This window comes from Polyodon spathula, chromosome 8, assembly GCF_017654505.1.
Source record: "Polyodon spathula isolate WHYD16114869_AA chromosome 8, ASM1765450v1, whole genome shotgun sequence".
NCBI lineage: Eukaryota > Metazoa > Chordata > Actinopteri > Acipenseriformes > Polyodontidae > Polyodon > Polyodon spathula.
This window is the reverse complement of record NC_054541.1, coordinates 40,581,630-40,602,733: the sequence shown is the minus strand read 5'-3', so window position 1 is coordinate 40,602,733 and position 21,104 is coordinate 40,581,630. Positions and strand designations below refer to the sequence as shown.

The 21,104-nt window shown below is 34.9% G+C and overlaps 2 protein-coding genes across 4 annotated transcripts in view; one reads left to right on the top strand and one right to left on the bottom strand.

Moving 5' to 3' along the window:
* Positions 1-6,137: 6,137 nt before the first annotated feature.
* Positions 6,138-11,803, bottom strand: ppp1r3ab (protein phosphatase 1, regulatory subunit 3Ab). Its single transcript, XM_041257962.1, has 4 exons — positions 9,905-11,803; positions 9,243-9,295; positions 9,045-9,160; positions 6,138-8,626 (listed from the first exon to the last, which is right to left on the bottom strand). Exons 1-4 carry the CDS (start codon positions 10,687-10,689, stop codon positions 6,491-6,493), a joined length of 3,090 nt encoding a protein of 1,029 aa, XP_041113896.1. The 5' UTR covers positions 10,690-11,803; the 3' UTR covers positions 6,138-6,490.
* Positions 11,804-19,162: 7,359 nt separating this feature from the next.
* The window catches only part of LOC121319955 (forkhead box protein P2-like), a 136,460-nt gene continuing 134,518 nt past the window's right edge, over positions 19,163-21,104 (top strand). For 2 of the 3 annotated variants that reach the window (XM_041257959.1, XM_041257958.1), the window contains exon 1: positions 19,163-19,371. The gene's annotated coding sequence lies outside the window, so the exon portion shown is untranslated. The remainder of the gene's footprint in view (positions 19,372-21,104) is intronic. The other variant, XM_041257960.1, reaches the window with a different exon arrangement.

The window sequence follows — 21,104 nt, the reverse complement described above, 5'->3', positions numbered from 1 at the left end:
TGAAGTGCTCCTGTGCTGGTGCTGAATACACTGTTAAGAGTGACTGGTGCAGTGTTTGTAATGCGGGTTTGATGAGGTGCTCCTGTGCTGGTGCTGAATACACTGTTAAGAGTGACTGGCGCAGTGTTTGTAATGCGGGTTTGATAAGGTGCTCCTGTGCTGGTGCTGAATACACTGTTAAGAGTGACTGGCGCAGTGTTTGTAATGCGGGTTTGATGAGGTGCTCCTGTGCTGGTGCTGAATACACTGTTAAGAGTGACTGGTGCAGTGTTTGTAATGCGGGTTTGATGAGGTGCTCCTGTGCTGGTGCTGAACACACTGTTAAGAGTGACTGGTGCAGTGTTTGTAATGCGGGTTTGATAAGGTGCTCCTGTGCTGGTGCTGAATACACTGTTAAGAGTGACTGGCGCAGTGTTTGTAATCCAGGTTGGATGCTGTGCTTGTGCTGCACAGCTCTGGCGCAGTGTTTGTAATGCGGGTTTGGATGCTGGATTAACAGCGACAGCTCCTGGTTTGCTTAGCCATCTAATAATTACAAATAAACAGTTAATAACAAAATGCCAATCACGCTGTTATTTCCCCCCATGAGTATTTATCAACAACACAAAATGGCAAACATTTTACATTTTTAATTAATTTAATTTATATATTCTGGAGAAATATATTTTTAAAAGGAATATGTTCAGGGAAAGTCAATGTCTAAATCCAAACCATGAAGAATAGTTTTTCCTGCAATGACTTAAATCCCCAGATAGAGTGGCACATTATCTTGAGTATGGAGCATTCCTTCAATGAGGAGAAAAGAGTGCAAAATGAAAAATACCAGGAAAAAATGTAATGTCTGCCTATAAGAAAATGTGATATCCATATAATTCTGATATTGCCTGCCATGTGAGGAGAAACCTTTTATGTAACCAAAGAGAAGCAGACATCTCCCTGCTATTCCACTGTATATGAATGGGGTTTATGATTTCTCCTGGTTAAATAATGCTCCATGGAGAAGGTGCCAAACAGTGTCTTACACATTCATGGATTGTACAGATTTTGGATATATCATATTTTTTTGTGGTTATTGTGATTATTGTGCTTTTGGTGCTATTTGGTATTTATGTATTAAACTGCTTTATATAAAGATTATTATTGAATTCACTCTCTTTTCTGACAAGTTATTGATCCTCCACCCTCTCCCACTCTATACCACATCCAGACCTTTCTGGAAACAAAGAGGGTGGCAGAGCGTTCGTTACTCGAACCTGAATACCCATGCTTGTAAGCAAGCTGAATGTTACACTGGTTGGATGCACTGTGAGCTATGTTCTGCCACGTCACACTCTCCCCAATCCCCAAATAACACTCTTGACCTTTCTGGATGCAGAAAATATGTAGTGAGACTATTTTTAAAACATTTGCAAAGGATTGATATACTGTGGAGCATATGTGATCCCCAGACTGCAGAATGCTGTATTATGACATACATGCCAGAACTTTTGAGTAATTTATACCAACTAGTCCCACTGTCCAGTGTTACTGAACTTTCAAATCTACTCAACTCTTCTTATACAATCTGGTCTATGAGTGATCCTCAAGACTCTATAAAATGTTGGCTAGGTTCTGAATACTTTTATTAACTTTAGATGAAAAATCAAAAGCTACAGTATATTTCTTGCACATGCTTTGGTGGTAAAAGTGCAACCACAGAGAAATAGAGAGTCTGCTGCTAGGCAGCTGCTTGTTATTGTTCCACAAACTGCATGTCATTAACAACCCTCGTACAAGATAAAATTAACACATGCGTTTGGAACATTATACAGAAGTCTATTACAGTTTATATTTGACTAAATAATACGTAGTAGGATTAAAATTGAATTGTTCGCTTTGGGTATTCCCCAGACACTTTCTAATCTCTATATTGACTAGAGTATTCTAAGCTTGACCTAATGCTTGACAAGCAGTTCCAGGTGCAAGTGTCTACCTCAGCCAAGCTGGAAGGTCACAACCATAGCTTCTGGTATCAATTGACCTGCAATGTGCATCGTGATAGAAGATATAATTTCATCAAATGCATGCCTTTAGTTTCTTTTTTCTTTAACTGTGACTATTAAACACATTGGTAATGTTTTGAATTTTTTTTTTTTTTAAAGTGCATTTCATTTAATATTTTGTTCCAACAATCACTTAGGACTTTCATAGGGTAGAATTAAAATGACCAGGGTCACGTGATGGGGATACAGTACACGCAGTGCAGCAGGCCTGTCTGGGAAGTTGAGGATAGATCACATCACTAATTCTCTCCCGTGACATGGGTACTATTTCTACATGAGCATAGCTCATTGCTGTCAGTCAGTTTAGCTGCAACCAGACAATTAAAGAGCAAGTTGCTTCCAATGTCATTTTGTTGATTTGTTTCACTTTTCCTTTGTATTGTGATGCCTGCAACCACTGAGAGTGATTCTGGGCTCTGATGATCCAATATTGAGTTATTGTACTGTTTCTCTATATCTGTCTTTGCCTGTCTTTGAATTTGCTTTGACCTTTATACCTCCAGATAAAAAGGTGTCATGTTAATTCAACAACAGATGAAAACAAATGAAAAAAACAAACGAGAAAGCTTGAATTACTGTGTTACTGGGATTATACACATGGCTTTTAATTTTACACAAAAGCTTCATAATACAAGAGTGTATTATTTTTCAATGTGTTTTACTACACTGTATCAACTTTAAAATCGATTTAATTCAACATGGCAAATATAGTGACATACTATTTAATAAAGCTTTTGAAACCATAGAAAATCACCTCAAAGTTTCTTGAGTATATGGATTTTAATACCAAATATGATTACTGTATACTGAGTTAGAGATGTGTCTAAATAACGTAGTGTGAAGACAAATCAAAGTATAGTAATGTGATTACTATAAAGAAGTTTGATTAAGGCATTTAAATATGTATATAAATAGATACAGATAAGACAGCCAATAAATCAAAGCAACTCATTTTCATGGACAATTTTCAAAATGCTTCCTTTTGCCATTTATCAATAGCTAGAAATAGTCTGGCTTTTAAAGGTTGGGTTAAGAAGTTAACCTCAGTGGTATTTGCCCCGTGGGCATCAACATGTATAATATGCAATAAGCGCACCTAAGAGTGCTAGTATTGAATATTCATAAGTTTGACCATACTTTTAACCTGTCTGCATATGTCTATAACAGGAAATGTTTATGTGACATATATGAAAAAAACAAAACTTGATTCAAGCATGAACCATCAGGGGGTAGATGAAATCTAAATTCTGTGCACTGCCTTAGCTAGGGCGGGATAAATGTTGGTATTAAAACAAAACTTCCCAATGCCACCCAATTGCTTGGTATTAAAACAAAAATCCAAGAGCTGCACAAAGGAGATTTTGCAGCTTCTGTAACGCGGTGCCTTATTTGAAGCTGAGCCATTTTAGCGTGATATAAAAACACACATTCATGCGGGTCCTTTTCTGAAGACAGCTTCAAAGTTACAGCATGCTTAAAAAACAATAGCACAACATGCAAATTAAACATAAAATGGGCTATTATACACACTGACACAAAAACTGTTAAGAAAATACATAGATTTTTGTGCTTTGTATTGCAATTTGATCACTAAAAGAGGCAGTAACCAAATACACAGTAAAATGTATCTAGTCCTACCCTTCTACATACTGGCATTCTGTATCACCATTATTTTAGGGTCCTGACTAAATGCCTATTGAAATTAATGGTGTGATACCCTCTACAATCCAAAACTTTTCTTTTATGGAATCCAGCATGATTTGTTAAGTCTTGTCTGTCTAAAGCCTGTATAATTCTGACAGTCTAGCATCAAGTCATGTGATTTATAATATTGCGTAAATACACACACGTCCTGTGGGTGTGGTACATCGGCAGTAAAACATTTTACATAATGGAGAGTAAAATTAAAACTTATACTGTCCTTAAACTACATGGTATACCTGGACAGTACTTCAAACAGTTGGTCATTATTATTTTTGTAGGTACTGTACAGTATTAGATTTTACAGTAGCTACAGTATCTCTATAAACCCCCTTAGAAAAGTTTACCACATTATTTTTCAACAGTTGCTCTGTGTATTTACCATAGTTTACCATTTTTGCCATGCTTTTTTAAATATGCTTTACCATACCTCGATATATTTCACAATGCTTGCCTACTTTATGCTTTACTAAACTTTGCAATGCTTTTACTGTGCTTCTATAAGGGCTAGCACACAGTATTATTCGGCACACTTTTCTGGTCTCATGTGATCACTTTGTATCCTAGCAGACTATTAATAAGGCAACTTGCTGTTATTTTGCATTCTTAAAAAAAAATGTCAGCATTTTGTAACCATGTAACAAAAGCAAAAACAGTAGTTATGAAATAATAGAACCCCAAAAAAACACTGCAACCTTACAGAAGGAGAGCAAAATGAAGTTGTTTTAATATCTGAGAAAAGTTAACATTAACCATATTGTTTGTATGAAATGTAAGCAAATATGTCAGGAAAGCCTAGTAAAGCTATCATTTCACAGATAAGAATGTAAAGATTGGATTGGGGTTGCCATAGTGCTCGTAATGAACTCTTAGCAGTAAGTAGGCCATTATACAGACTTAACTCGAATGTCTATAATTGCTTCTATTTAAAATATGAAATTCAGTTAGTTATACCAATTTTAATAAATTGTGGCACACAATATATATTTTTTAGCAATTTTTTAACTTAATGGACACTTTCAATGTTTAATAACTGTTCCTAACTATCTGTGTTTTATTATAGTGGTTATTAGTTACTATCCTGTTACTGTACCTGTTTATTATTTACCAATTTCATGACTGCATGTGCATTTGTTAGGTAGTATGGATAAGTTATTAGGGATTATCAACTGGGTTGATGTTACATTAGTGAAATAGGTGTAAACAATTTTAAAAATAGACAACAATATTAGGCTTGGTGCCCAACAACCATAATCCAAAAACCATGTGCCCCAAAGGGTTTTTAATATCAGCTCGTTAAGTGTTTTCATGTAGAAAGTTAGCAATTTTATCAATTTTTTTTTATTTAGTTTTTTTTTTTTTTCCAGTTGAAATACATTTAGTGCCAAATAGCACAAACAAATGCCATGTGGGTGAATCTGAAACTTTGGTTAATTTAATACCCTTTAGACTTTGATTTAGGCAAAATCCCTCAGTTGTCAGTTTTACAAAACATTTAACATTTATTTTCACAAACCTTTCTGATAATATATGAATAGCATTCAGTCGCATTAGCTTTGCCTTTTCACTGTAAGGATACATTTTACAAATTGACTAGTATATTGCACATTACAATGACTCAATGACACAATGCAATTATTTTAAATAAAGAACAGCAAATACAAACATTGTAGCTTGTTTAACTCTGCATGCCTGTAGAAAATAAAATGATGAACAAAAAACTTTGTGTAGTTATTTTTGTACAGATAAGGAGGTTTTATAATTGTAACAGTATACAAGCTTTATTTTCTATTTTTACTTTTTATTCATCATACACTATCTTCACCTTCATGTTGGTAACATGCACCACATAGTGAAGCCCCTAGACTTTGTTTTACCCTTCAGCCAACACTGTTCCTAATCCAAAGCAAAAAAGTGCTTGTTAAGGTGGTCTACTGTTTTGCTACATAAAAGTTTTTATTTAGTAGAGATATTCTGTTATTATATCTATCACAAGCATGCATGTGTTATTTAAGCAGCACATATTCCACTATGGCTCAAATATGTGGTGCACATAACCAACTGGGTGATGGTGCTTGTTATAAATAAAAGGTTATGCATGATCTATATAATTTGTACAGCATGTTGAATATGACAAACATCCCAAAAAAGTATTGATAATTTGCTATGATCAAGTTCCTAAATGGTCCTTTAGTGTTGCCTTTTTTAACCACAAACTGCCATACATATACATATATATATATATATATATATATATATATATATATATATATATATATATATATATATATATATATATATATATATATATAAGCTATAAAATGTGTTTAAAAACTGTACATTTGAGAACTGTATAATCAATGGAAGTGAAATATATATATATTTTTTTTCAAGTAACTCTGTCTACTGGTTGATCTATTTTTTTATATTAAAGACAGCAATCTGAAAAATATGACTTCAATTCATTGTAAAAGAATGCTGACACACCCCTTTGAATTCAATACTGGTGTATACTTCTGTTTGCAGGGCACTGGGCCAGGCAGAAGGAAATAACAGGCAACACTTTTCTGGCTCAGATTTATCAAAGTCTTTTATCCAAAAAGCAATTTGCACAATCGTTTGTGAAAGGAAGCCTACAAACAAACAAATAATTTAGGCACTCAAAGTTCCCAAAATTTGGTCCAAATTGCACGTGGATGTAAGACCTTGGTACGTCTGTACGCCTGTATCTCAATTTTTGTGTTTCATCATTTCTTTGAAAATGATTCACTATGTTTGCCCCCCTGACAATACAGCCAGCATACTGAAAATATGTAAAGAACAAAACAGCCAACAAAATCATAATGATACACGGTTACCAGAAATGCGACAAACAGAAGGAAATAAAGCACCACCTTACTAATGTGGTGTAAAATCAATGTCTCACTATTCCACAAAGACAGGCCAGTTGAGTCTATAATTTCTGCATTTTCAACTGTGGACCAACTTTCACTTGAAGTTTCCTCTGTATCTTCTAAAAGTTCCTGGTGATCTTTCAGGGCCTCAGTTTCTACTTCAGTTTCATCCTCTTCATCTACAGCCTCACTAATTAAGATGACTGGGTTGAGTAATTTCTGCTGGTGGCCTTCATGCTGTCTTTTGTTAACAAATGGTGTAATGGTGTTCTGCCTTCCCCTTCTGGTTCTGGTGGTGTTTTTTGTTGTATCATTCATTTTGACATCTGCTGTTTCTGTAGTAATCTTCTTTTCACTGACTTGTTGGACAGACATTTCTTCACTTGGTTCATTTGTTATTGCAATTTGACTGCATTCCTTTTTATTGCCAGGTATTGAATAATGGATACCTGTGTAGATGTCTTCTTCTATAAGAGTACTTGTGTCATCTGACGGCACATTTACTATCTGACCTGAAAGCGAAGATTCAGGTTTTATTGCTGTATAAAAATAATTTGATTCTTCTTGAGTGCCTGCATTATGCTTACTGAAAATGAAAACCTCATTTGTATTTTCAACATATGTTTTTGTTGGCCTCACTTCTCCCCCTATATATGTTTCCTGAATGCTTGTTATGTACTGCACAGCTTCATATTTACTTGTACTTCTTTCTGGTTCAGTGTCTAGTAAATTGTTCTCATCATTGTACAGATCTAAAATTGACTCTTTTCCAACGTTTGTCTGCTGCATTATATCTTGTAGAGGTTCTGTCTGGGTATATCCTTGTTGAGATGCTTTAATTATATCTTCTTGGCAGACTGTTTCTTTTTCCTGTGGAGGTTCTGTACTTGATTTTTCATGTGCCTTATTTGCAGATATTGATTCACATTCATGCTTATTTGATAGCTTATCTACCTGAGCTCCATCAGTAGCCACAACCATAATTCTGGGTATTAGGTGCTTTTTGTCTAGACCACTCTCACTTACCTTTACATCATATGACCATTCTTTTTTAACATTTTCTTGTATGGTCTCCTTACTTTCCTTATCTTTACTGCAACATGCTAAATTATCTGAACCCAACAGATTTCCATCTTCCAGGAAACTATTGCTTGTATTTTCACTATCCAGCCTGATTTCCTTCTTTATTACTTCTTGGCTTGTAGCACTGCTAGACTTTTGATCCCTGTTATTCACGTCATGAAAACTAATTCCTATGTCTTTCCAAACATGCTCATTTGAAGCATCCATAACTATATCATCTTTGACATTATATTCATAGGAAGTTACATTGTCTTTACTTAAATCTGATTTACTTTTAAATGGATCTTTGGCTTCCGGAGATGAATTTTTTTCAGATGTGTGATCTAAATTAAATTTACGGTAGTGTGTGGCAATTGCTGGCAGCTCCATTTCAGATGTCCCCTTCAATATATTTGCATCCTCCTCTTCCTCTGCTATGAACAGTAGCTCCTCCAATACCTCATCCTCAGTGGTTCTTCTAAACACCTTGTCTCCTAGCAAGATGTTCTTTTCTTGTTCAAGTTCAAGAAGAGCATCTTCCCTGTATACATAATTTTTATCTTCTTTTGAAGGCAAAACATCTTCTGGCATTGATTCAGCTTCTTGTGAACATTGCCAACTTTGTACTTGGAAAGTTTGAGAAAATGTTTCTAGAGATTCTGGGTTTCTATTATCTCTGGTACTTGTTTGGTTCTCATCACACGTTGGAGAAGGAATGGAGCGCTTTTCCCAAATTTGTGGAATGCCCACTTTGTGGTCAGTAGCTTTTGTCCCTTCCTTGATGTCTGGCTGTTCTTCACTATGAATCTGGCACACCTTGGTTTTCTTAAATGAGTGATCATGTATCTGGGAGTTATGGTTTTCTGCAACTGATGAATTGGTTCCCATGTTGCTTTGATTCATTGGTGTTGGATGTTTTTGATCCATCTGTAAAGGTTAAATTAAAATGAGTCACACATGTTGGTTAAGCCTAACGCTTTGACTGCAAGTTTAGGATCATGTAACTCATAATGCTATAACATGGATAACATAAAGCTTAAAACATTTGAGTGTACTGCACAATTCAGTTATAAACTACAATATGAATATGATAGGGTCCAATTAGCTATGAGAAGCTTCATTGATATATTTGGTCAGTATTTTTTCTGTTATCTTAAATTATAATATAATAATTCCCATAAATCTTACCTGTTTTGCACTTCCATTTGATATATAGGTCTTTTATGTGCAGTTTTTAAATAAGCTATTACATTTGAAATTGACACTTCAATGGTCATCAACAATATGCAGTGATCCTAAATGGAAGTTACAAGTACTATATAATATTTTATGAGATTTGTTGTACCTGAGGTTGTAACTGCTCCTTATAATCACCCTCAAGCTGTGTGGTGTCTCCATGGGGTGCTTCTTGGTTTTCGATTGTTTCACTGGCAACCACTTGTGTTTTATTTTTAGATAAGTCTGAAAAATAAAGATTGTATATAGGAGTTGTTTATAATGTGAGATGCAGTCTGTATAATATTAACTGTGAATCAATAATTACCTGGAGTCCCTGGCTGAACCAATGTGTCATCAAGCGCTGTGGCATTTCCTTTACTACAAAATTAAAAAAACAACATATTAAAACTCACTGCTGAAAACAGGCCAAAATAAATACATACAGGTTTTTAAAAATGCCAAACAATAAAACATAATTACAAATTGTTATAAACCCACTCAATAAAACAATGAAATACTCTTAACAATGACATTTGATTTAGGAAACCTTACGGGTGAAAGGCTTTGAGAATATACTGTATATTGTTCTCTATAAATATATAACACTTTCCAATGAATTGGAAAGCTGCCAAAAAGAAAATGGCACTTTAAAACCCATGTCAATTTTTAAGAGTATTGTGTTAAAAGAAAGTAAATGTTTCATTTCAATAACTAAATACAAGTCCAGGTTGTCCATAGAGGCTGGTTATAACTCATGTCTTGAGGCAATCTAGAAATGAAACCAAATTTAAAACATGTAAGGGCTCCTCACAGAAGTATGGGAAGGCAATTTCAAAGGATATTTTTTTTTGTTTATATGCAAATACAACCAGCTCTAATGGCCCTTAGGTATGTTAGAGTAGGGTCTTAATATAGAATGAAAAATGATTGCTACCTAAAACATAGTTGACACTGCAAAAAAGAGATAAGTTGATTTTAAATCCTCACCTGTTAATTGTCTTTAAACAGCTTTTTATATTTTTATCAGTGTTTTCCTCTTGTGCTTTCTTTGTTACCTCTGGGATTTCTTTTTTGTGACAGAAAAGCACATAATTTAATCCATTGTTGTTTGCCCAGAATGTACCAACTGAAGTTTCATAACGTATACAAAACTCCACTTTGCCTCCATCTTTTTGATATGGAGGCACTAATGAAATCTTAAAAGAAAACTGGTCCGTCTCTCCATCGCTGGAGCCAGGCACGTACTGTGCCATCAAGTCATAGTAACTGTTCCAGGCATCTAAAGTCATGCGAACATAAACCAACTTTTCAAAACACACATTAAAAACCCGGATAATTCCCTTCATTGCTGTCAGACCTCCAGGAACAAACTCAAAGGATTCCAGTTCTACCTTTTGTTCATAAAGTTTTTGCATGAGCTCATCGTGAGAGGAAGGCACAACAAAAACAGAGGAAAGAAAATATTCCTCCCTGCCAGGGACTTCATCCTCAAATGTATCAGTGAATGATGTAGTTGGTACATCCCAGCTATCAAACTCTTTAACACGGACAAGATTCAGACCAAAAGCATCCGCAAAAGAAACTTTTCTTGTAAGTACAGGAGGACCTTCTGCCTCTGAATCGTCTGAAGATGAAGAACTCCTTCTTCTTGGAGTGGGTGAAGACTTTGGCTTAATTTTACTTTCATCTTCATCTTCATCCCAGGAATTACTTGCAGTAATTTCCAAGAATTTAGGGGCACCAAATCGTCTTTGTTCTCCAGTGGACTCCATTGGGCTGCCTGTAATAAACTGAAGGACAGCCGTGTCGCTTCTGGCAGCTGATATTTGAGACAGTGCTTTAAAACATGGATTTAGGTTACAGTTGACTTTGTAAAGAGATCCAGGCCTATAAATAGTACTAAAAGCTTGCAAACTATGTCTGTCTGCTCTCTTAGGGCTTTAAGTCTTCTAGTATAAAGATACTTTTAAACTTTCAGTGTCTATTGCATTCATTTTTTCTTCTCAGTATCAAAGACTAATTTTAATAAGGGTGTGTTGTTTTAAAAGGTAATTTTATTTAACACCTTTATCATTGTTTCGTGTATGTTACATGTAGTATGAGTCAGCAAAAGGCTTGATAAATCTATGTAAAGGGATATTATAGTATTTGGGAGAACATGTATTTGAAAAAAAGATTTTTTGTGTACTGTACAAATATATAGCATGACATGAAAATAGGTATAGAAAACTATAGCCAAGCTCATGACTTCAATTTGCTCTCCATATCAGTATTATGGTCTAATCTCTTCTCAGTGTTATCTAACCACAATCATTTCTTTATTAATCATGACAATTCAAAGGAAAAGTGTTTCTGTAAAGAAAAACATTGCACCATCAAGTGTTTGTCTTGTGATTTGACTACATAACCTACTAATTATATATTTGTATTTTGTACCACGAGTACCTGCAACAATCAAAAACAGTTTTGGTTGTTGCAGGTACTGACACAGCAGGGTATAAAAGTAAGCAGCAGAAAACTCAGCAAGACCCTCAAAATGATCCTGAAGATCCATGGCTTGCTTTAGGTGCTGAGTTTTACTTGGAAGAAACTGAAACTTAAAAAGATGGTACAATGAGCAGAGAAACTACTGCTGAAAACAGAGGACCTACAAACATCGGTGAAAATGAAGGGCATTCTGTTTACATCCAAACTGAATCAAATAAAAAAAAAAGGTTGTTCTTACAAAATCATCTCTTTCATACATTGTACTAATTGCAAAAGTGATTCTTTCATCCACCATGGAAAAACTTAATTTAGCATCCATTTATAAAGACATTGAAGATCATTATCCCTGTCATAGGAACTATGGTCAAGGATGGAGGATCAGTGTACGACATAACTTATAGCTTTATCAAAGTAGGCAGATGTGAAAATGGAAAAGGAAACTATTGGGGTATTCACCCTGCCAACATTAATGATTTTCTCCATGGTGACTTCAGGCAACATAGAAGAGCGAAGAAGAGGAGTCAAAAATAACTTGAGGGTCCTTATGATGTGAACTGCTTCATTTCAGTTGAAACTTGTCCTCAATGTTCTGTACCACAAGCATTCCTCAATAGGACATTTTCATACGTTACTGAACCTATGTGGAGAATGAACCATGACGATGCTGCACATAAACACTGCTATGAAAGTCAGCCCTGGAAGGCATGCATTTTCAAGATCACTGAAGGAAAGTATACACACAAACCTAGCTGCAGTTTCTTGGAGCACTACAGCATTCCACATATGTATCCTGCTCCTCTCCAGACAACATATAAACCACAATACTCACCCTATTTTTTCAAGGATGAAATTTATTCCAATGTTCTTCAGTCAGGAATGTTCTTCAGTCAATGTTCTTCACTCAGGAAAAGATTGGTTAGTTTGTGCTGAAAATGCTTCATATATATATGACGCATTTTCAGCACAAACTAACCAATTTGTCAAGGCTTTTCTGCTGAAAGTTCAATAAACTTTATCTGTAATTCCTATTGTTTGTTAGAAACATGGTTGGGTTGAATTAGAAGCAAATTAAAGCTTCTTGATCCAAGTTATACCTATACAGTACGTAAAACATCATGCATATATGCAGGTACAGGAGCCTGTCAAATTGTTGATGTGACTGATAAAGAGATGATAGGATGGAATATATTTAGCAATGTATTTGAAAAAAGGAACAAGCTTGACAACTTATTTAACATAAAAACAGCAATATGGCTGATGATAGCTCTCTTTCAAACACATGAAACACTGGAATATCATGGTTATATAATCACAGAACATAATGCCGTTATGCTTCTCTTAACAATAACAGATTATCATCCAGCAGTTCCTGTGTTGTGCCTGCTGTCCTAATACCACCCCAATCACCTTCAGGGAATGCCCAATGGCAGACAGATTGAGTGCCACCTCTTTCATGGGGCCGCCTGGTGCCACTTCACTTCCCATCATCAGCATTAACTGTAGAAAGTGATGGACCTGTGGCGCTCTTCCGGCTGCTTGAGTTTGCTTGCTGCATAAACACTTATAAAGGTGACCTTCTCTGGTACTTACACAATAAAGTGTTATATGGGCATCTGTACACACTGTACCTTGGAACACCCACTGTAAATCTTTATTGCTGGGATATTTCAGCTCTGTACATGCAGAGTTGTATTGGTATCATGCTGCTAGCGGCACTCTCGTCTACTTCAGCAGAATAAAAAACATTGTGAAAATAAATATTTTTTCAATCGAGATTAACTTATCCCTGTTTACAAGTTGTGCATATCTGCAGATGGTAGTTCAGACTGTAAGTGACCCAATTTTACTAGTTGTGGCTCCATCTATTGGTCTAGAGGAGACAAATTGAGAAGAAGACCAAACAGCTCTCATAGTTTCAGACTATTATATGTGTACTTTTAACTGGGGCAAATATTAGGATTTCGGAGTATACAACTTCTAGGAGTTCTCAACTTCTATCTGTTCAACTCAAATCCAGAGGCAGTGCATTTTACTATAAACAAAGGCTTCAAATGTTTCAGTAATATACAGAAAATGTGTGTAACATGGAGTGTGTAACATGCTTTTATATATATGTATATATATATATATATATATAATTTCATTACATGTTAGGGTTTTCTTACGCAAGCAATTTTACTAGATTTTGACTGCCTGTCCTGAGCAGAGGGGGAGATATCACTGATGGTTATTGTGCTTTTGTGTTGTCCTCCAAGAGGAGTCTCTTATCTACTGAAAAGTATTTAATATTTTGACTAGTGTGTCCTACATCTAAATTTTGTGTGAGACAACAACGATGTAAACTTAAGTTAAATACAGTTACTTCTTAATACAGAGAGACACAAGGTGTGAGTGACCAGTGAAAAGACACAAATGGTGGCACTATAAGTATATAGAATATACCTTGTCAGAAATCATGGAAAAATGTATTATTAAACAAAGTGTTAAATTGGATAGCTATGACAAAGGCACCAGTTACATTAGGGTGTTTTCTAAGGACTGGATTGAATGGAAGGTAAAAAAAAAAAGTCATATTTTTTAAATATGCCTTTAAAATGCCTACTGTTCAATTGTATTAGGGAGTATAAGTAGAAGTTGTATAAGGGAAAGTGATATATCTTTATAATATTCCTCTCCAAGTGCTTACATTTGCAAGCACAAAGAAATGTTCAATTATTCCAGAAGGTGGCACCAAACATCCAAATATGTGTTTTTAAACAGTAAAATTTTGATTTTTTACCCCGGAATACATATGTTACACAACAAATATGTCTAATGAAAAAGATACAACTTTTAAATATTACACAGAGCATGTGTCCTGTTAATCAGGGCATTTGTGAACCTACTAAAAAGCTTGTTGGAAAGCTATATCCAGTAGATAGATGCAATCAGACCTTAAATATGTTATGCTAAGGTTATGCTAAGCAAGCTATGCTATATTTTTCTCATATGCCAAATAACTGTTTTTTTTTTTTTTTTTTTGTTTGTTTTTACTTTTGAATGTAAAAGATTATTTCAATGCAAGCTTTTGCAGACTGCATGGACAGATATTTGAAAAGCTTACATAAATCAATATTTGCTTTACCAAGATACATTTATTTATTTATGTAGGCAATTATTATTACACCATTGGCAGTGTGGTCAATGTATAAGTCTGGAAGAAAATTAGAAAATTAATTTGAATTAAACCCATTTTTTATTAAATATTTTAAATGCACTCTATTACAATATTACATGCTTTGCTACGTGAAAGAAAAAGTATTATATTTAGGGCTTCTGTTTTTTGTTTTTTATTAATTTAATGTTTCGGTGCTTATTTTTACCTATTTTCGAGGTTTTGCTACTTTTTTTCAAGGCTTTTGCTTTTTATATACTGTAGGAAAGTTACTTTTTTAGTTACTTACTTTAGTGTTTTATTTCTGTCACAATAGTAGTAACACACTTAGTTGTACCTTCTTTCCTGTGCTGTCTTCCATAACAAAATACAAGCTGAAATTTAAATTTAAACACTACAATGTATCCTAGCAAAAAAGTAGGCTATATTTCCTTTCCCAACAAATACATATAATGTACGCATGACAGGGTGACAAGGGAAGTGTCTGTGGAGAAAAGGTAATACGATACAGTTATAATACAATTTACCTGTCAACTGCAGTGTCCCGGCTTAATAAACTGCTACAAAATAATAAACCGCTGCATTTGAGAACCTAAAATGCCTGTGTGAGCCTGTTTTCATTTTCCCACGCAACACGACAATATATTTGATTCGTATTTAATTGAACCTTGAAGGTTAGCCCTACTAGAGTTAAACATAATAGTAGCCTAATATAACCACTAGATATGTAATCATTACAAATTCACATTTATTTTGGCTACACACTGGTTAAATACCTATATGAAAGGCAAGCTAAAAAAAACAATACAACTATTTAGAAAACTTTTCAGTATCATCAGCCAATCAGCTTCCAGCTCTAGAGGGCTTCTATCATACAGTAGATGCCCTCTGCTGAAACAAGCCATGAATCTGCATAAGTACCAGCTTTTTTCATTTTGACCAGCCAATCAAAATGTTTAAACTTTGAGAACAACTAGTACCTCCTGGTGTGCGGCTGAGGGCCAATGGTATGTGTCCAAAGCCTGGTAATCTATTTGCATAAGGGGGCGGGCTAATATAGAGAGACCCGGTGGGATGGCGGACTGGAGCACCTCCTCGGTAGCCTTGAGGATCAAGGCAGGTGCCTTACCTGTGGGGAGCATGGGCATAAGGTGGTACACTGCACCTTCCAGGAAGAAGAGGAGGTACTGCCTGCCAGAAAACAAAGCAGGGATGGCCGTTCCCAGAGGTAAGCAAGGGAGCCGCTGCTGTCTCTAGTGTCAGCAAGCGCCACCACCACCACTGCCTGACTGCCCAGCCCTGATGGCTAACTGCCCACCGCAAGCACCGGAGTGCCGTACGCTGAGGTCAGCCTTGCCGCTGCCATTGTCTGCGCTGGTCTGTTCTAATTGGTTGTTATCTGTGCATCCTCATTGGTTGTTTGTTTGTCTGTCTGTGCCAATTGGACCTGATGTGTGGCTGAGGGCCAATGAGATCTTTCCAAAGCCTGGTAATCTATTTGCATCAGGGGGCAGGCTAAGCCTATAAGAAAGTGCTGCAGCGCCGTTCAGACGCAGTTGATGTTGTACTGGTTGCCATGGTTGCTGTGTTCCTGTGTGTGAATCCTGTCTTGCTGACAGAGCTGTGGTCTCTGATCTGGGTGCTGAAAGACTGTCCGGAGAAATAAATAAAGAGAAAGGATTTTTTCTGCCTCCTGTGAAACGCTACCGTATTTATATTATTTCTCTGGATTCTGATGATATATATATATATATATATATATATATATATAATATATATAGATATATATATATATATATATATATATATATATCTAATAAGTAGCCTTTCATAGTGGACCACCATCACAAAGCTCTTTACAAGATGCAGTAACAACAAGAAAATCCATAATACATAATATTTATTTATTTCAGTTAGGCTTTAATATTCATAAGCCTAAACTATCATTAGTCAGTTCATAAAAAGTTGCATTTGTTACATTTCAAATACCTACAGGTTAACTAACACACAGCAGGAGGTTCCATATCACCGACCAATACTAAACCATAGGGTCAATAAAAGATGTTCTATAGCCTAATAATGGCAAAGGTTCCAGATAAAAACTGAACTAAGGAACCAAAAAAAAAAAAAAAAAAAAAAAAAATTAAAATTAACATGAACCATAAAATTGTGCTGTGTACTGTAAGTTCTATAAATATATATTTTATTTTAAAGAAAACAAGTTTTAACACTAGCCACAGGATGGCAGTGTAAACTCACTGTTTCTCTTAATTTGGGCAGTTTCAATAGCATTTTTTTTTTTCTAAAATATATTCACTAAATGTGACCTGAAGCCAATTTTAAGTTTTGAAGTCATTGATGTAGGCAATTTGTAAACAAATGTATACTAAACGTGATTAAATATATTTTACTATTGGCCATGTTTCAAAACGTTGCAATTGAAATCACCATTAAAAATAACTATCAACGTTGTTGAATTATTCAGGGTTACTGAATATGTCAATTGACATGAACAGTTTTAACAAGGTGCCATATTCTTGCTTTTAATAAATTATATTGTACAGATTACAACAGGTGTTGTATAGCTTACTGGTATTTGACTTAAGAAATGTACATAGATTATTTAAATACTAAAAATGTATTCGTTGTACTTCGCTGTACAAAGTTTACTTTATTTTTTAATTAATTTAAAAAATAAACAAGGTTTTGCCAGATATTGTATTGCCTATAACATCAACTCGTACAAACTGTGACATTTTTGTACAAGCATTTGTATAGATGTTGTCAGTTATAGATTTTACACAAAAGAGGAGACAAACCTAATATCTCAGTCAATATCAATATTTAAACATTAACTTTGTATTTGATTAACCATTTATGTACCGCATTCATTTAATTTAGACTACTTAATTTCTTTAAAAATCCTTAAAAAAAACGTATACATCCGTTTATTTTGCTGACGTCCTTGTTTAAAAAGATATAAGACTTGAAGCAACCTATACTTTTTTCTCCATTATCCCATGAGAGTAACGGTCAACCAAACAAACAAGTGTCACTTCAGCAGTCAATAAAAGTGTGTCCTCGCAGTGAACTTTCACCTTACGAACCCGTCCAGACGCTATTGGCTGAGAGCTGGAGAGACACAGAGTTTCATTGTGCAGCACTTTCTCGCTGCACTCCCGCCTCACACATTTGACACTTGAAATGTTCATAGTTAATCTGCCACACACTTTTAAAGTCATGGGTGTATTCATCGTTATATATTTCATACACTGGATTTAATTACACATACGGTAGGTACACGAAATGCGGAAGAGATTACATTCACTGGTCAATAGGCTATCAAACTTTTTTTTTTTTTTTTAAGGTGAATTCTTATTATCTAAAAAATACATTTAAATACTTTTACTCCCAATAAAATAAACACGTTTCCCAGCTGAGAGTTTTAAGTATTACTGGGCATTTTTACAAGAAACACAAATATGTTTTATGTTTTATTTATTCTAAGCCAATTTTGCTTTCTTTCCACAAACAGTAACACTATGTGTCTATGTAGCCTATACACTGAAACACTAAATATATTTCGGTAATACTAACAGCAGGAGCACTAGTATTTGCTATGAAAATAAATAAATAAATAAATCAATAAATAATAGTTGATACTCTCAATGTAACACTAAATTTACCTCAATGTTATACCGTAAATTACCAATAAATTTCATCAAAAGCTTAGTGCTTTAAATAATTATTCACCGTGGTTTCTAGATGAATCACGGCAATACTTTGGGCTTTACAGTTAATGTTGTTACTAGTAAGCTTCCGCACTCTAAAATCAAGATGTACATGGCATACCTATTTTTAAATGCAAGCCCAATGTATGTTAAAGTATGTCTTGTCACAACTGTTGTGTGTGTGTGTGTGTTTATGTATTTCCCAAACCTCTGTCACTTTTTATATCCCTCGCAGAAATGGGTGGTCAGTTTACCTTTGAAAACACGCATAGCGATTCAGATTATTACAGTAGAAGTATAAGGGATTGACAAGTGTACTCACTCCAAAACCTCCGCAGTGAGACAATGACCGCCCTGTTCCTATGAAGCATGAACGGAATGCTGTATATTGCTTCTAATCACACCAGTATATTTCTGCCACTGGTTTTCTTTAGTTGGTCAATTTATCTGGAACACAAAGAACCGCTCCGAAGCCTACAGCCTGGATGTGGTAACAAGCGACCCCCCTTTTGAGAAAAGGTTAACTTAACTTGATTTGCCCCCGAGGAAAAAAAAAAAACAGCTAAAAGCGACAAACAAACAATTTCCAAATACTTTTTTTGTTTACATAGCAGGTGGACGTGACGTCACCTTGGGTCGCGGTACTTCAAAAAATAACAAGATCCAACTCCGCAAGAGCGCCTCCCCTGGGGGCTGCATTCTAATAAGCTAGTCCCAAACACCTAGTTGAATACATTTTGATACATTGAATTCTAATGCAAAAAAACATGCTACAGCTACTCTGTGAGTCATGTGAGAGCAATCTAACAGGAGTTAGCGTGTAGCTTTCTTTTCTTTTGCATTAATAATAACAGCAGCTGTGACTGTGAAGAAGAGAGCGCGAGACAACGCGTGCATCTCCGAGCCCAGCGCCAGCGGAGGAATATCTCAGTTGTTATTTATTCTTCGGCTTGTTGTTCATTTTCTATTTTATGATTAACCCTACGCTCTCACGTGCGAACCCTTTCCGAAGACTGCTACAACTTCTTATCTGGTAGCTGGGGTTTTTTTTTGTCACCTTAAAGGAAACAATCTGCGTTTTGGTAAGTTTAATCTGTTTCTCCCTTTTCCGACTTTCACTTTTCTCACTACACTGCCAGCAAACTTCACTTGTTCCTTCTGAGCTTTGCAGCTGATTCGAGTGGATGTCAGGACCAACAGCGCAACAGTTTGCATTCTAGCATTTGTGCATTTTCAGTGCGTATATATATATATATAGCATATATATATATATATATATATATATATATATATATATATATATATATATATATATATATATATATATATATATATATATATATATACACACACACACACACACACACACACACACACACATATATATATTTTTTTTTTTTTTTTTTTGTTTTTTTTTTTTTTTTTTTTTTTTTTTTTTTTTTTTTTTTTTTTTTTTTTTTTTTTTTATGTGTGTGTGTGTGTGTGTGTGTGTGTGTGTGTGTGTGTGTGTGTGTGCATTGCTAGCATCTAAATGTTTTAGCCTTATTAATAAAACATGTTTTAGTGTTTAGCCTTATTAATAAAATAAAAAATTTAAAAGGAAAGAAAATATGGCTGGCAAACTTCAGATGGCTTTAAAAGTCTAATGCAGTAGTAAATGGCTGAACTGCCAATCTGTTCTGTCTTTTTATATTCATCGTCAGGCTTTATGAAATATTGCTCTTCTCGTTTTCTGGAAGGAGGTACCTACTACGATGTGGTCGGGTAGAGGTAATGCTATAGATACGATTATAGCGTGATAGAAAGTAGTGTGGTGTTACCTGTTGTATAACAGTGTCACATGTAACACAGCAAGGATTCATGCTATTTACTTTAAAGCAGATTTAGATAATCTGCTGATTTATTTATTTCTTCATTCTTTACATGACGAGCCATAAAATACACTATTGCGAAGCACTCGTAGCACATTGAAGTGTGTAATTCAAAGGCAAGTCCAGAAGTGGTTTGGCAGAATAAAGCTGACTTTAGTAACCGTTTGTGGTGATGCTGAGCAACTACACATATTGTAAGGTGATTTCAGAACGAATATTATTATTTTTTGACAATGTGCTGTTTCGAAAATACTGCTGTGATTGTTTTATTTTTAATGTGTGTTTTATTTACGTTCGACACTTTAAGTCATTCCTGTTATTTGTAAACTTTGTAAACTTAACTCACGCTCTTGTGTTTATAGTTGGAGTGATTGTAGGCGGACAGATGTTGACAGATGTAGACTAGCAAATTTGAAATACATTTCTGTAGAATTTACCCAGAGAATGAGAAAGTGAAAGCTGTAAATTCATTTTAAAGGGACATATTGTAAACGCGTCGAGGTTTTTCTTAAAGATAATTACAGCGTGACAGTGGTATATCCAGTTTCGATTTAGAATGTACATTGATGAAAGATAAAGACAGCATTTTGAACATGCTGGTGTTTTTTTTTTAAACGGAGAAATCGTAAGACAAGCTCAACACCTAACACTTTCAATACCAATGGAATTAAAATGTGGATTTTTCTGTGTGTGTACCTGATTTTTAATTTAAGAAAAAAAAAAAAGAAAAGAAACGTATTTCTTTCATAGGTGGATGACGTAGGTTCATGATATACAATAAATACATTTTAAATGGTCAGGCATTTGTATTTATAACAATTTGTAAGTGGTTCATACTTTTTGTTGTTATAAGATAATGGCTCATTTTTTCTGGCATAATCTAGGTAATATAATTACCAGTATTGTCTACTGTTATCATCAGTATACATGTGATATTATATGTT